General features: G+C 42.4%; 2 protein-coding genes across 3 annotated transcripts in view; both read left to right on the forward strand.

Moving 5' to 3' along the window:
* Nucleotides 1-16,782, forward strand: part of shq1 (SHQ1, H/ACA ribonucleoprotein assembly factor) — a 279,134-nt gene that overhangs the window by 197,187 nt on the left and 65,165 nt on the right. The window lies entirely within an intron of this gene.
* gxylt2 (glucoside xylosyltransferase 2) overlaps nt 1-16,782 on the forward strand; it is a 65,434-nt gene that overhangs the window by 34,079 nt on the left and 14,573 nt on the right. Inside the window, exons 5-6 of the mRNA XM_074676895.1 lie at nt 7,951-8,074; nt 8,439-8,611. Of these exons, the coding sequence (XP_074532996.1) occupies nt 7,951-8,074; nt 8,439-8,611 (297 nt within the window). The remainder of the gene's footprint in view (nt 1-7,950; nt 8,075-8,438; nt 8,612-16,782) is intronic.

The raw sequence follows: 16,782 nt of genomic DNA on the forward strand, positions 1-16,782 counted from the left end.
GAGATGATTATCAGTATATGTAGAATCAGTGTGTGTGCAGTGTTGAGTGGGTGTGTGAGCATGTATCCCAAAGAAGATCAAAACCTGTAACAGAAAATACAAACAGTGAAGGCAGTCTGCAGGTCAGGGAAGAAAGTGATTGCAGGGTAGCTCAGCTTTTAAAATCTCCTGAGCCCAGCCTGTTCAGATGTGCTGCATCAGGAACCCATTCTCTTCCAGGTTAGCAGCAGGTTTAAGATGTTAAACACCTGGGCGGCCTCTGCTCCTCAGAACAGGACAGTCTGCTTTCCAGTGTCCTTTTTCATGACAATAATTACAGACCAGACTGAAGCCACTAGAACGCAGGCCTCGAGTTGATTTTGTGGCCTCAGACCAAGACATCTTAGGATGACCAAAGGTTTTAGCAGCAGTATTATCAGAGGGAGAATTTTTGCTGAATATTTCTGCATGAGCCAACACAAAATTATCTGCCAGAGAAGCAACTTCAGAATCAGTTTCTACTCCTTTTTCAACAATAAAAGTTGCAACCTCAGGAGGAATGGAGTTTTGAAACTGTCCTAACACCATAAGGTCAGACAGGTCTTTGAAGGTAGCAACTTCCAAGGAAAGACACCACCTGTTGAAATGTTTGGTCAGATCCCTGGCAAACTCCACATATGTCTGCTTGTCAGATTTTCTCCAGGACCTAAAGCGCTGGCGCTAGGCCTCTGGACCTAACTCATAAGCCTTCAAAACAGCCTCTTTCACAGCAGAATATTGTCGGCTATCCCCTGGACTAAGAGCTGAAAAAGCTTCTTGAGCTTTTCCTGTAAACACAGACTGCAGCATGACAACCTGATCTTCTTCAGGCCAACCCCTCCCATTAGCCATTCAAGACAATTTCCTAAAATATTGTTTTCAATAATATTTAACAAGGTAAGGCGTTACCGATCTTAGCTTTTTTTTTTTTTTTTTTTTTTTTTTTTTTTTTTTTTTTTTAATTAGATGTTGATTTTTTCTTTGGTTAACTATGTTACAGACAAAAACTATAAAGATTTTACTTTGGATCAATGTCAGATAATAAAATAAATTAGTGTTCTTGGAAGAATTTGTGTCTGCTTATCTAAATTTTGAATTAGAATCCCCAATTAATAAAGAAAATGCACCTTTTTTGCATTAAACCCCTAATTTCACAGAATGCAGTCAAGATGTTTTCTCCCATAACGCCTGAAGTTCATGATAATTTTCTTGATTAATCATACTGAGCTATTACTATTATTACTATTTAACAGCTACCAAGTTTCATGTGAGTTTAGGCAACAAATAAATATATGTAATTTTTAGTACACATTATAACCTAGTTGACAGCATGGTTTCATAGTTGAAAAAAGTAACATGGTCAACTTTTACGATGTCTCAAGAACACTGGATATTAGTTATTCATTAGATTTCAGTGAAAATAGAAACTGTGTTATTCTCATGCATAAATAAAAATTTATGGACTCTAAAGGAGACGTAAATGATAAATGGACCAGTACTCATATAGAGCTTTTCTAGTTTTTCAGACCACTCAAAGTGCTTTACACTGCGCGTGTCATTCACCCATCCACACCTCATTTACACACTGATGGCAGAAGTTTCTATTTGGAACCATTAGTTTTTAACTTGCACATTCACATCTGTCCATACACTACTGATCAGCAGTGGGAGCAATTCAGGGTTCAGTGTCTTGCCCAAGACATTTTGGCAATGTGACTGCAGGAGCCGGAATCAAACCCGGACCGTTCAATGAGAGGTGGCAACTCTCCCATGTAGCCACAGGCGCCCCTTTAAATGTAACAACATATGTGACGTGTTCTTTTTTTTTTTGTTTGTTTCTCTGACTTAAATTCTCTCCATAATTAAAGAAAAGAGAATAAACAGGAAAATGAACGGGAGTAATAATCAGTTATGAATATTTCTATTGTATTCAACTATATGAACTATTTTGCCAGATGATGAGTCTGACCAAACAAAAATACCCGTTGACTAGGTATTGATCCAGTTATATTAATTTGATGGTGGTTGTGTTCTGTATTTTCTGCTTCAAACTCACATCAAACACTTTTTTAATTTCAGCTTTATGTTACCTTTTTACCTGTTTCATAATGATCCTCAATGACTGTTTTCAGTGCTGTCTTTTCTTTATCATTAAACTCCTGAGTTGTGAAGTTTCAGAGAAGTCTGTACATTGCTGCATTCATCTTTCCCTTAATCCTGACCAGTCTCCCACTTCTTGCTGCTGAAAAACATCCCCACAACATGATGCCGCCACCACCATGCTTCACTGTAGGAATGGTATTGTCCAGGTAATGAGCGGTGTCTGGTTTCCTCCAAATATGATGCCTGGCGCTCACGCCAAAGAGGTCAGTCTTTGTCTCATCTGAGAAAAGGATTCTTCAGGGGCCTTGTGGCAAATTCCAGGCGGGCTGCCATGAGCCTTTTAATAGGGAAAGGCTTCTGCCTGGAAACTCTACCATACAGGCCTGATTGGAAGGTTCCCCTCTCGCCGCTGGAGCTCTGACCGAGTGACCATTGGTTTCTAGGTTACCTCCCTGAAAGCCTTTCTTCCCTGATCTTCAGTTTAAATGAGGGCTAGCTCTAGGAAGAGTCCTGGTGGTCCTGAACTTCTTCCATTTACAGACTGTTGATGTCAATGGGCTAATTTGGACCAAAGTAGGGCTGCAACTAACGATTATTTTCAATGTCAACTAATCTGTTGGTTATTTTTTTGATTAGTCTAGTCCTTTCGACTAATCAAAATTATTTTGTGTTTCAACCTAATTTGGCCTTTAAAATGTGCAGACCTTTAAAATTCAACCTGTGTGTTGCATTTGCACTGCATTTACTCAGAGTAAGGTTCTCACCCCTGATTGGTCAGCCCTGTGTCATGTTTGTTTGTTTTTCTTTATTTCATTCATGATGACATAAAAATGTAAGTATAATACAAAAAAAAAAACAAAACAAAATAAATCTCAAAATGAATGAAGCAGGTATTAAGAAAATTAAGTTGTTGTTCGCAGTGTTGGCACCCCCAGACTCTCTCCCAGCTCTTCATAACAACGCGTTAAGTTTTATTTCTCTACATGGGTTACTTTCACTTCGCTCATGCGCACTCTGCCCCTCCTCCACCCCGCTGAGTGTTACCGGTGCAGTGTGAGCTTGAGAGTGGGAGCTCCATCAGATAAATGTGAAGTGAAATGAAGTTACAGACGTCGATTAATTTTTTTGTAGTCCACAAGTCGATTATGTCGACTAATCGTTGCAGCCCTACTTCAAAGCAGCAGAAATGTTTCTAGACCCTTACCTAGATTTGGGCCCGGGGACAATCCTGTCTCTGAGGTCTACAACAGTTCATATGACTGCATGCTATTTTTGCTTAGCGCTGCCCCATTGTGGCTGCCTGTTACTGCAGCTCTCTCTTCTTTGTCTTCTTGTGTAATTCTATTCATCTCTTTAGAATAGAATAGAATAGAAAATACTTTATTTATCCCCGAGGGGAAATTCAGGAGTCACCGCAGCATTTAAGAAAACAAAAGTAAGAAAGAGTATAGAAAGTGCAAAAAAAGTCCGTAAGAAATTAGATGATGACATCCCGTCCACCACTCGTCCACCACTCTCCAGCCCAGCCAGTCTCCACCTCCACAGGGTCCAGGACTGAGCCTCCCCAGCAGTCTGTTCAGTCTCTGTCTCCTGGATCCTGTCTGCTCACAGCAGGCGAAGCTCCTCCAATGTGTCGCCGGCGTCCGATGTCAGCTCCGTCAGCCACGTCCGTGAACAGCACGATGCCACTGGGTTAGCACAGCTAGCACGTCCATCCCCCGGGGCTAGGTCCCACGTTCCCAACAACGATGGATGGAAGGACAGGTCCATGTCGTCACCTCCCAGCTCACATCCGAGAACCAGCACGTCGTCCTCACCTCCTCCTCCTCAGCTCGAGGGAAATCATCAAGCCCTACACTAGTTAGCATTGACATGCTACAGGCTGCTAACAGCTAATTTTGCATGTAAACAATGCAGCCATGGTTACATGTAGGATCTCCAGACAAACACAGGAGAAAAGTAGTAAAAAAAATCACCGAAGCCACAAAAAGTTTGGTGTCCGTGACCAACAATGAACCATACAAAGTGATGATCCACTCCAAATACAAAGATTACGAAAAAGAGACAAAAAAAATTACAAGAAACGGACAAAGACGAGAGAGCTGCTGCAACAAGCAGCTACTTGGGTAGCGCCTAGCAACCAATTTGTTTGTTTTTGAATTTGTCATCATTTTTGCATTTAGAGTGAATTATTACTTTGTATGGTTTATTTGTTGGTCGTGGACACCAAGCTGGTTATATCCTTAGTGATATGTTTCTACTATTTTTGCTCCTGTGTTTGTCTGGAGATCCTACATGTAACCATGGTCGCATGGTTTACATGTGAAATCAGCTGTTAGCAGCCTTTAGCGTGTCAGTGCTGACTGATGCAAGGCCTTATGTTTTCCTGCAAAGTGAGTAGAAGGAAGAGAGGTCAACATGCTGGTACTTAGGTGTGAGCTAAGAAGTGATGACATCAACCTGCCCTTCCATCTATCGTTGTTGGGAATGTAAGATCTATCTCCAATAGGATGGACAAGCTAGCTGTGTTAACCCAGCAACAGAAGTAATACCAGAAGGCAGAGTAGCATCATGCTAATCCAGCTCTTTAGGGTTTAGGTAGAGGTTGTACTGGCAGTGCCCTCTGTATTGGTTCTGGCAGAGCTGACACTGATGTTTGGGCTCATTATCTTGCTGTAGAATGAAACTCTGACTAACTGGGCTCACCCCAGAGGGTACTGCTTTTGGGAGTCATTTTTGTTTTTGGTTCAGGGTGCCTCTCACTTTGTACAAGTCCCAGACCCTGAATCTAGCAAAACAGCCCCAGACCATCATTCCTTCTTCCCCATGTTTAAATTTGGTGACACATGCAGAGGAACCATCTTTTTGTCTACTTGGTGTACAACATAACAAAAATCCTGTGATGAACCAAGGAGTTCAGACTTTGAGTCATCAGTCCATTGCTCCATCTTTCCATCTTCAGTTGTCCATTGGTGGTGTTGGATGGTCTAGCCAAGACTCTTTTTTTTTTCTCTTGACAATTTCTTAGTGATTTATTTCTTCCTTTCTGCAGTCTGATCTGTCAAAGCTGCATCTCAAAGTCTTCTCTTCACAGTAACAAACTGTGACACTACCATCTCTTTTAAGCTATGAAACTTGAAACTGTTGTCACGTGAACGCCTATCACACAAGCTGATGACTCTCAGGAACTTGTCTTCTGGTTCTGGTTTGGCTTTAGCTGTGCCAAATGTAACAACTTGATGCACTTTGCGTCAATTATTACAATTTGGGTTTTACTACATTTTGGGTTCAGCACTTTAGTTGCATTATCAAACAGTAGTTACATTTTGTGTTTTATTATGATTTGGGTTATGACTGAACTTATTATGATTTTGATCTCAATGGGTCTAGCCTGGTTAAATAAATGATATATTAACTTCACCACTTTTATAATACTGTTTCAAACTATTCATTGGACTTGAACTGCTTGAATTTAATTCATTTATTCATTAATGGAAAATTGGGTGTTTCAAAAATTTTGAGCAAATAATGACTAATTAATCAATCACAACAGCATCAATCATCAACAGCAGAATGCCAGCAGAATGCCAGCATTCCACCGGAGCGAAAGTATAACTCCAAAGACATCTAAACTTACAAGTTGCGAGTTTAAATTTAGGTCAAGGCACCACCCAATTTTGAAGAAAACAGGGAAACTTGAGAAAGGTTTACTGCAAGAATTCTGTGAATTAATAATTCATAGAATTATCTTGATTATCAAGTCTCGATATCAAAAAGCTGCTACATCAGTTGTGAGTTCTTTGGACCAGTGTACAGAGGCCGTTAATTTCAACCACATAAAGACAGAAAGCAATTTCTTTATATAAGAAAAGTTTATTTACCAACTAAGAGAAGAAATATGAGCATGGATAAATTACCGGTGAGTCCGATGAGTTGAGTCTGTATCATCGATTCTCACAGGGGCAGTGACGGCTGGAACAGTGGCGATGATGCTTGGCGAGTGCCAAAGTTGAATCACCGCAGGGGAAGCTGTGAGCACAACATCTCCTGACGGCAGAGCGTGAGGGAATCCCTGTCGATCAGCTGTTTGTCTCGGGGAGAGACGTAGGCACCTGTGGATGACTGGATACAGTAGGCCTGAGGTGACTTGCGTCTTAGCCTGCAGAGTCTGGAGCCAGTGATGAGTTCGGAGCTGCAAGGTGCAGAGCAGGTTGCGAAGACGTGCTGAGAGCACCGTTGTTGGCAAAGTGTGAAGACCAAAGAGTGAGGAGCAAAGAAGAGCCGAGAGCAGAGGAAAAGAGCCGTCGGAGAGAAGAAGAGCTGAGAGCAGAGGAATAGAGCCGTCATCCACACCCTAGTGTGGTGTTTATTCATCTTTTCCTGCCAAGTCAGTGAGGTCGCTGTAGGCTGGAGCCCCATCACATCTCACAAGGTGTCCGTGGGGTCTTAAAAAGTATTGAAAGTTGATAAATCAATTGTGGAAAAATTAATGACCTTAAAAAGTATAAAAAAGTCTTGATTGTGGTTTAATGAGGTATTAATTTTTATTGGTGTTAAAGCTTTAACACCAGAAGTATCCATGAATATTTCTTTTCCTCCTCGCGACTGTCCCCTTATTAAGCTGTTAAGCATGCTGCCAGTGAAGTTGTCTGCTATTGGAGCTTGGCAAGATGGGCAGACAAGATTTCAGACAATGAATCATACAAGTCCATCGAGATCGCATAGGAGCCACCTGCTTTCATGTCATCAATGAAGTGCTGATGGAAAGTAAATCACACAGTCTCAGGCACATTGCCTAAATTGTGTTAATGATGAAATAAGTTTTTGTTTTTTCAGCAAGTTGGCCTTGAATAATTGCTGTTACTTCTTGTATGAGAACAAGAATGGGAGTGTCAATAAACCTGCCAGTAGTTTCATTTAGTCTTTCAAACTTTATTTCTTCACAGCTTACCTTATTTCCATTTTAATTTCAAACCACAACTGTTAAAGATGGGTTGCTACCAACAGCTTAAAATTGCAATGAGGTCTTGAAACTTTTTGAAAGGTTTTTAAAAAAGTCTTAAAAAGGTATTGAAATTAACCTCTGGGTTTCATCATATACCCTGTCTCAGCTTTCCTTTCACATGGATCAAACTATCCCAGAGACCACTATCTATTACTTTGTACTGTCAAGAGATTCCCACATGTAATATAGTCAAAATCACATTTCTTAGGATTTAAGCTTCACATCAAGACTAAACATGACTGGTTTTTCTCTTTAAGAACCCAGTGTAATAAAAATCCTGATATCACAATGGAATATGTTTCCAAGACAGCAGTTTTCACACACACATTATCAATGATTTTCACTACACAGTTTATGTTTGCAGGTGAAAATGTGCATGCAAGTTTCAGTGTAAAAACATCATTTCTATGGTGTCCTTAGTCTTCTATCTGAGTTCAGGCTCACATTCAGACACACAGGGAGGGGGAATAGATCCCCCTCGCATTCCTTTTCTCTTGGTCCCAGAGAGAAAGGTCGAGGGTCACAAGATGCTAGATGGAGGCTGGGAGGTACACCAGCCTCTCCCAAGAGAAGGATGTTTGTACAGTTTCAAATGTCTGCTAGGTGTCAACTAAGGGTCTTCAAATTTACAGCGATGTCTCAATGTTTTATGGTTTCACAAAAATCAGAGGAAGGGATGAGCCAAACTTTGGGAGGAAACCACTTTAGCAGAGACCTGATGTTTGGACAACTTGCTTTTAATTACCTCTCCTTCCTTGGGGGGGAGACCAGGCTAAAGCCTGACCTTCGTTACAGTGTATAAATAATTACTGTTTGTATTTCAGAACAGTATGATCCCTGGTGGCCTATCATGGAAGGATCTTCTACATCCACTGTACCAGAAGTATAAAAACCACATCACCTGGGGGGACCAGGACCTTCTCAATATAATCTTCCACTACAATCCAGGTACATTCCTTTTACTACTGACTACTGAGATCTGGGAGTACTGGCTGGTTCTGGTCCTAGCTGCATTTTCAAATGTTGGACTAAGGCATGTGCAAAACCAATTTAGAATAATCCAGCTGGGAGAAATCCACTAAATGCACACTGTTGGATCTGTGAAGGAAAATACTGATGTGGAACTGATATTTTATCCATTCAAATATCTTCCCAGTGTCCAGAGAACTTAGACAATTGTCCAATAACAAAATCTTTATAACCTCCTTGAGTTTTTATTCCCACTGTGCCCTGGTATAGGTTCAGTGTAAAGCAGCATTTTTAATATAAAAAGCAGGTGTATTTTCTGTGTTGTTTTTTTTTTTTTTTCCAGAGTGTCTCTTCGTCTTTTCCTGCCAGTGGAACTATAGGCCTGATCATTGTATGTACGGGAGCAACTGTAAGGATGCTGAAAAAAAGGGTGTGTCTATCCTACACGGAAACCGTGGAGTTTTTCATGACGACAAGCAGCCTGCATTCAAAGTAATCTACGATGCAATACAAGAAGTAAGGATACTACTAAGGATACTAGGTGCGTGAAAGCTGAGAGAGATTGTCGAGACTGTTATAAGTCATTCATTATCATTTTTCTCTTTTTCTCCAACTTGTTAGATGACATGGTCACGGCCAACAGTGACCAGTTTGATAAAGTGTTTAATAACAAATCGGCATTGTCATTTTAGTGTCTGGGCGGACGTTACAATGATAATTTAGATAATTTACTGTTATGTTATAACAATATATAATCTTGGACGGTGGTTTTCAGGTAGGGTTATATTTTCTCTTACATCTTGCCTTACCCATTTCATCCTCTCCATCCAGAAATTTTTTTTTTCATCCTGCTGCTCATCTTGATGAAAAAGTTCCTAACTTTGGCACATGTGGCCATCAGAGGCCCGGGTCTGAAGCTTTTCTTCTGTTATTTTTCGCCTTTACAGCTCTACCTTTTCTTACTATCTATATTCTTGTGTTTGTTCCATAAACTGTGTAATGATAAAGGTTTATACTCGTTCTCATGATCCTCTGACTAGCACTGCTGCACGTGCTGGAACGTGTTGTCAAGGAAATGGGGAAAAAAGCAAAGCTGGTGCAGGCAGCCCAGAGACAGTGTAATCAGCTTCTCTGAGACATTTCAACCCTGTGTCACTCTGGGCCTTGATCCCTCCCAAACTTTTTCGTCTCATCATGTTTTTTTTTTTTTACGAAATTTTTCATCCATGAAAAAGCTTCGTTGATGAATATTTTTACTCGATTAATAATCGAGTCTAATAATTACTGAACTGGAAACAGTTACTCCTTCACAAATGTACTTTGTTGCCGGGGACAGAATGTATATGTGTCGCTTGTAGCCTTGTGACACTGGTCAGAGCTGCGGGACTGCCTCGCCCTCCAGGGGCTGCAACAAACCTACTCGCTGTTGATTCAGCTTAAAGGTAAGCACTGCTAACAACTAGCCTACACAATTCAGTGCAGAGTGATTCTTTGTATTCTTTGTATTTAGTGGGTAATGGCAGCGTCTCGCCCAGGCAGTCATTAGGAGGTGTCATGGTAGTTTTGGACACTATTTATTTGCCCCTCCCCATACGCGTGTTTTTGTGTCAAGTGCAGCTGACGTGTGGGGATAATTGGTTTGTTTACACATTAGGAGACGTTCATGCTAACGCTTGTCGGTTATTAGCCATTTATGTTATTTCACTTATTTCAGTAATAACGTTTCCACTCAGTCTGGCTGTTTTGTTTGAGGAGGCATTTTGTTCCTCCTGATATTGCTCGGAATTTTAAGCGGCAGTAGTGTTCTAATGCCGCGGCCACACCAAACTCGAACACGCGAATTTAATCGCGCGAATGGCCTGTCACGCGCTGCTTTAACGCCCGAGTCTGGCCACTGGACTTTTTTGACAAGCTGAGGCGCGAACGCGCGGTACTGCGCATGCGGAGTAGAGAGCTCGTTCATTTATAGACCGAAAGTCCAAAAGAGCAACTGAAAAACAATGAGCTGTGGTTTCCAAAGCATGACAGGAGAGTGTGTGAAAGCTTTGGAGATCACAATCAATGCCTGCTGCCTCTCCCTGGTAATCCACCGGCCCTGCTTGGCTGTTCCCTGCGATCTCATCCTCGATCCCCTGAACCTCCGACCCCCCGTACCCCCGACCACCCGAACTCCCGACCCATGTTCCCGGAGGTCTCCCTGGGGATAATGAAAGGGTGGAGGAAAGAGAGGAGCACAGAGAACTTCCATCCTTTCCCTTGCTCTGCCCCTGCCCCGCACTTTCCTCCTCTCTATCAGGCTCAAAACTCCGCTGAGGAAAACACAGTCGGACTCAGTGATAGCCCGTGCAGGCAAATCCAGCTGGTAACGAATGTTTTCAGAACTTACATTCAAAACCTGTCTCCTCAGAGACTTTCAACTAAGCCTGCTCCTGTTTTTCTAGTCTCTGTAAAGTACACACGTCGTATCGTATAACTCTGGATGATGACACACCGCACAGATTGTGTTCTCCTCCATTCTCCGGCGGAGTCAGAGCCGGAGCAGGCGGCAGTTGCCCCCCAACGTCGTCAAAACAATGACGTCGTGGGGGAATATTTTGAACTCGAGCGAATTCGCGTCTACCGCCCAAACGCGTGAATGCTCCAAACGCGCCGCGCCAAACGCGCGAAACACGCCGCCCGAGGCGAATCGGCGGCTAAACGCGTCTTTGCATTGACTTTGTATGTAATCGCGCTGCAAATTCGCGTTTGGTGTGGCCTTACCATTAGCCTGACCGCTTTTATCAAGTTAGCGTGAAGTCTTCCCTCCCACTACCATCGTAACTACTGCAGGGGTTGTAGAGTTTACAGTTATTTAATAGTAGTGGTGTTTCTGCTGTTTAGGAGTGGTGACTGTGAAGATGTTCGCCTCACTAGTCTGTGGGTCCTATTGGGCATCCCTCCAACCCAATGATGGTCGTGACTTGTGTCCCTCCTGTCTTGGCACTGACCATCTTTGTGGGGGTGGGGAGGGGTGTCTATCTGACCACCAGCGCATGAACTGCAGCACCACAGGCGACCCACGCTGCTCGCCTCTCTGAGCAGGATCGGCAGAGGACTTCCAGTCAGACCGGCTGACACCAGGCCAACCTGCAAGCAGCAAACGAGGCCTGGTGGAGGCCACATTACCTGTCCGAAGACGTGGCCAAGGCAGGACAGTTCTGATGAGATGTCAGCTAGAATGAACCTGTTGATTGCTGAGTTGGACCAGGTAAGTCCCCTCTCCAAGTTTTACATTGGAACAGAAAGCAGGGGAGTTTTGCTTCTAACCCCCATGATACAGCTACTGGGTTCGATGAGGCCACAAGCTACTCCTGTTGGCCCCTTTCTGGCTACCCAGGTCTTGGTTTTAGCTGCTGCGCAGGCTCTGCTACAGCTCACCAATGTGCCTCTCAGCCAGGAGGGATCTCCTGTCCAAGTTGGGGAGCCAGATATTGCAACCTGAGCTGCCTCCAGCTCTGGGTATGGCCTCTACAGGGGCCTCAAAAGCATTACCGACATGCAGGGATATATTCCAACACACTGTTTTAAACGCACGAGCCCCATCCACTCAATTTTTGTATGCTAAGAGGTGGAAACTTTCTAATGGTGCTGCGAGAGGGATCTGGACCCAATACACTGTCCAGTCCCTGAAATATTGACATTCTTGCAGGAGCTGCTAAATCAGGGGCAGTCCCCGTCTACCCTGAAAGTGTATGCAGCCACAATATGGCCTGATGTCTCCTTCCTCCCTAATGTGCTGTCCTCATCTACCCTCAGTCAGCCAATACGTCTGGCTCATTTTGACACAAGTACCCCTTCTGAGCCATTTTGCCCAGTACGTGCATTGGAGGCTTAAATTAATGCCATCACAGCCATACGACAGTCAGAATGTCTGTTTGTGCACTTTGGGGTTTCACAGAAGGGTTGTGCTGTCTCCAAACAGTATCCGGCTCACCGTGTTGTTGGCACCATCTCCCATGCATTCAAGGCAAGTGGCCACACACCACCATCTGGAGTTAGGTGTCACTCAACAAGAGGTGTGGCTACATCATGGGTGGCCCTAAGAGGGTGCCACTTGATGTTATATGTGCTGTACCCTGCAGAAATCACACAGTACGTTTTCTGTTTTACAGGGAAAATGTTGTGGCAGCCCAGCCATTTGAGGCGGTCCTGTGTCAACACCCCCTAACTCTTCCTTTTAAGGTTGGTGCCATTGGCTACCCATCCCGTTGATTCTTCGTGACCTTGTTGATATGAGTCATCCGGTGCTAAAGCACCACTTCTGGCGGTCAGAAAAGATGAAATGAAATGACAGTTACATATGTAACCATGGTTCTATGAATCCCAGATGACTGCCTGAGAGCTCAGTGCTAAAGCACTGCCCCTGGCTGTCATCCGGGATTCATAGAACCGTAGTTACATACGTAACTGTCGTTTTAACTCCACAGATCGCTGGGTGGCAGGGGTGGGGGTATACCGGTTTCATCACCGTCACCGGTATCATATGTTGCCAGGAAATGAATTTTGCAATACCGTTATTATTATTACGGTAAAGCATTTTACACATATTTTAGTAGTGGTTCATTTAGTCCAAGTAGTGGTTAATCTTTGTGGGAGATCTATTTCTCCCAATGTAGGTCACGTTTTTGGCACAGCGATTCTAAAAATAAACGTGCATACACCTTTAGAGCCAGTGACATCGAGTCGGTGACTTTGCTTACTAGAGTAGGTAAACATTTACTGGCATACTGAAAGCAAAACAGCGCCAAACACCGCAGAGGGCAGCCTGTAGAAACAGCGAAAAATTTTCAATGAGCAAAGTTTCTGAGCTATATGGGGAGACTGGCTTGGAAATACTGGTACCGAAGAAAGGAAGTACTTCTTCCGTTGTTTGGAAAAGGTTCAGCTTTAGAACATCTGACACTGAGCAAACTACTGTAATTTGCAAAATGTGCCGTCGTGCTGTGCCAGCCAGAGGCAGCAACACTAGCAATATGTTTCACCACCCCCGGATCATGCATGTCCTTGAGTTTGAAGACGCTAAAAATGTCAGTGGTTTTGCTGCAGCCGGCAGCTCCGCGAAAGGAGCGGGCCCAAGAGCACAGCAAACATCAATACCGGCCACATTCACTGCTGCTGTGCCATATGAAAGGAGCAGCAAGAAATGGAAGGACATCACCAAGGCTTTTGCAAAGTATCTCGCTAGTGACATGGTGCCGATCCAGGCAGTAGAAAGGGATGGGTTCAAGAACTTGGTTCGTGTCTTTGACCCAAGATATCAGCTGCCCGGTCAGAAATATTTCAGCCAAATGTGTCTGCCAGAACTCCACTTGGAGTTTAAGAAGAAAATATTAAATGACATCTGCCACCTGCAAGCTTTCTCAGCCACTGCTGGTTTGTGGTCAAGTTGCACCACCGACTCATACATCAGCCTCACAATTCACTGTACTGATGACTGGAATCTGCGCAGCACATGCCTCCAAACATCATTTTTCCCCCGACGAGCACACTAATGAAGTGATTGCAAATGGGCTAAAGGAAGCACTGTCTGCTTCCTTCCATTTTTTTTAAGTAGTGGCATCACAATTAACATTTAAAGCAAACTGAATACCGTAGTTCCATAGTTATTTTTGTTATAAATAAAATATGTGCCAACGAAAAAATTGAGTTTTGCTGAGCTTTGACAGAGTTCAGGCATTAATAGCCAGCCTGCTCTTATTTGTGGACGGTGCATCCGATGGAGTGGCTGCTGTCATGTCAGCAGGTGTTTCTGTTGATGGGAAAGGGGAAACAAGTGTTGTGCTAGTTTGCTGTAACTGTTTTTTTCCACTTTTTTGACCAATAAACGTGTAGCTACAAAATGCCTTTGATAGACTCTAGTTCTGAGGATGAAGCCTGAGCGCTGTCCAGCGTGACGTCACATTGTTCTGCTGGGATAGATTATTGCTTTTACTCCTTGAGAATGATGATGATAAATATCTTAAAGCAGCATTACATGACCCAGGAATCCTACCTTGGATTAATACAGCTGTAGACGGAGCTGCTACCGCAAAAGTTTTTTTTTTTTTGGCTGTGGTTCAGGCTCTGAGTCTGAACTCTCACCGTCCGTTCTTCAGTCACCAATTTGTCAGTATCTCTGTGTTTGTCTGTCGAAAAAAAACTTGATAGCAGCGGAAAAATCCCGTCGGTGAAATGTTTTGTCTCATGCCACAGCCGTTTGGATTAGAGCAGCGGTGTTTGAAGGAAAAAAAAAATCTGGAGTGCTTCATTAGACAACCTTACAGGCTTCAGAAAACATACAGAACATAAACTTAGGAAAACTCTAACTTGGCCTGAATAGGTTCTACTTGACTTGAAAGACTAATAAATGAGTCAAATAAATGAATAAATAAATTACCGGTCTGTCGAAGACCGGTTCTGCCGACAACGGGGGGGTCCTGTGGTTTTGGGCTGGGCACAGTCAAAGTCCAGTGCTGTTTTTCCAGTCCCAGTCTGCCTCTGATTGAAGCCTTAACACCGCTTCAAGATTTCACTGATGCTCTATCAAGGGAGGAAATATGTAAGCATCTCATATGTAAAGCCAGTCCTCCACCTACTAAATTCAGATATCTTGAAGCCAGAAGAAGACAAAGCAGGGCTCAGCAAGGATATCAAAAAGAAGGTCTTGGATTACTTAAATGAAAAATACAGTGATCCAGCAACTGATGAGCTACTGACCATGGCAACGTTTCTGGACCCGAGATTTAAAACCTCCTACATGACTGATGAGAAGTTGAAGGAGGTGAGGAAGAGAGCAGCAAATGAGATCCAAGCCTTGGAGATGACATCCACTACCACTGCCCCCTCAGCTTCTCCAACAGTAGGTCCAACAGACAGAGAAGCTACTCTTCCAGGCACTTCTTCTTAGGCAAAGAAACCCAAACACAGCCTGGCCAGTTTTTTTTTTTTTTAAAGGGGGAGTGTCGGAGATGCCTTACCAAAGTAGAGTCTAGAGTTTAAACTAGATGGCTACCTGGTGATGGTGATAGCTGACAGTGAGTCAAATCCTCTGGAATGGTGGCGTCTTCACTGTAAACAGTTTCAACGGATTAGCTCCTTGGCTAAGAAATACTTGAGTACTCCAACCACAAGCTCTCCCTCTGAGCATGCTTTCAGCACAGGCAGCAATATTGTCACATGCAGCAGGGTAACACTAAAGCCGGAAAATGTTGACAGGCTAGTGTTCCTGGCAAAAAAACCTCACTGGCAAGTTAAGTTTGAGATCTGGTATGCCTGAACCAGTATTTCCAATGTTTTGTTTATTTGATTTCACTACTTCATTATGTCTAAGTTGATTTATTTTTTGTTTCACAGAGAGTAAGTCTTTTTTATATATTGTTTTAATTTGTTTACTTTAATTCAATTTAGTTCAATTCAATTTTTGACCCTTTTTCTGACCCTCATCATCTGAAAAGATGTTTCTTTTTGAAAATCCTGATTTTCATTCAAAGGAGCTGGAGAGAGTTTGCACTGATGACAAGCCAAGTGTTTTTGCTGTCATGTTTTACACCAAAACTGTAAAATCAATACCAAGAAAGAGTTAGAGATGTGGTCAAAGTGCTGTATATAAAACAGCTATTATTTTAAGTTTATTTCTTGCATTTAAAAGTAACTCTACAAGATGAACATGTTGACAAATTAATTGCCTTGCAATGTTTACCCTGGCCCTGTCAAAGATGGTTGTTCTTTTGTGTTAAAAGTTTGAAAGAAACCATTGTGTTTAAAATATGGAACAAAAATAGTAAGTGAAAAAAAATGGAAAAATGCTTTTTTTTTTGTCTGTAAATTACTTGTCTTCATTACTCAGACCCAGCTACTCTTTCAAAAGCACATTGTGGGCAAAGGCCTTTTTCTAACACGGTATTAGACATTTTCCACCTGCTAGATAGGATGTGTATACTTACAACACACAACAGAGTCAGAATACTGTTTTGAAAAGACAAATTTTTCTTCATGTAGAAATACCGTGATATAATACCGTCATTGCGATATGACAAAAAAATACCGTGATATAAATTTTAGGTCATATTGTCCACGCCTACTGGGTTGGTTTTTTTCCTGCTTTCTATCTCTCCCATGTTATTCCCCTCTCTTACAGTGTCCAGACAATAACATGCAAATGGTTTGTTATGCAAATTATGCCATGGCGTCACTTTTAGGGACTTCTGGGACAGCATTTAGTGAATTTCCTTATTACATACAGCATTTACATACATTAACATACAGCATACATACATACATACATACCTACATACATACATACATACATACATACATACATACATACTTATACATATAGGACCCAACCAGTATGGATTGTTTAATGCCAATACTGTTTCCGATAGTTGGCAGGCAAAAAAAATCCATAAACTGATAAATTGGCTAATTATTTTAAAAATATGTAATGAATAAGATTAGCCCTGTTTCTTGAATGATTGCAACAACAAAGATGAAAATTACTAGCAGAATATTTTACCTTTTAATAATACTTTACCGATACCCAGTACCGATACCACTTTATTTTTGATACATGAAATTTCAATTGAAAGTGACGGACAGCGTTGCCAGACGTACGATAATTATTGTATTTGTACGATAATTTAGCCCTCTGTGCTATGTACGATCAATAA

Source organism: Halichoeres trimaculatus, unplaced genomic scaffold, assembly GCF_033239565.1.
Source record: "Halichoeres trimaculatus isolate MK-OKI-2021-1 unplaced genomic scaffold, fHalTri1.1 fHalTri1_scaffold_1, whole genome shotgun sequence".
Classification (NCBI taxonomy): Eukaryota; Metazoa; Chordata; class Actinopteri; order Labriformes; family Labridae; genus Halichoeres; species Halichoeres trimaculatus.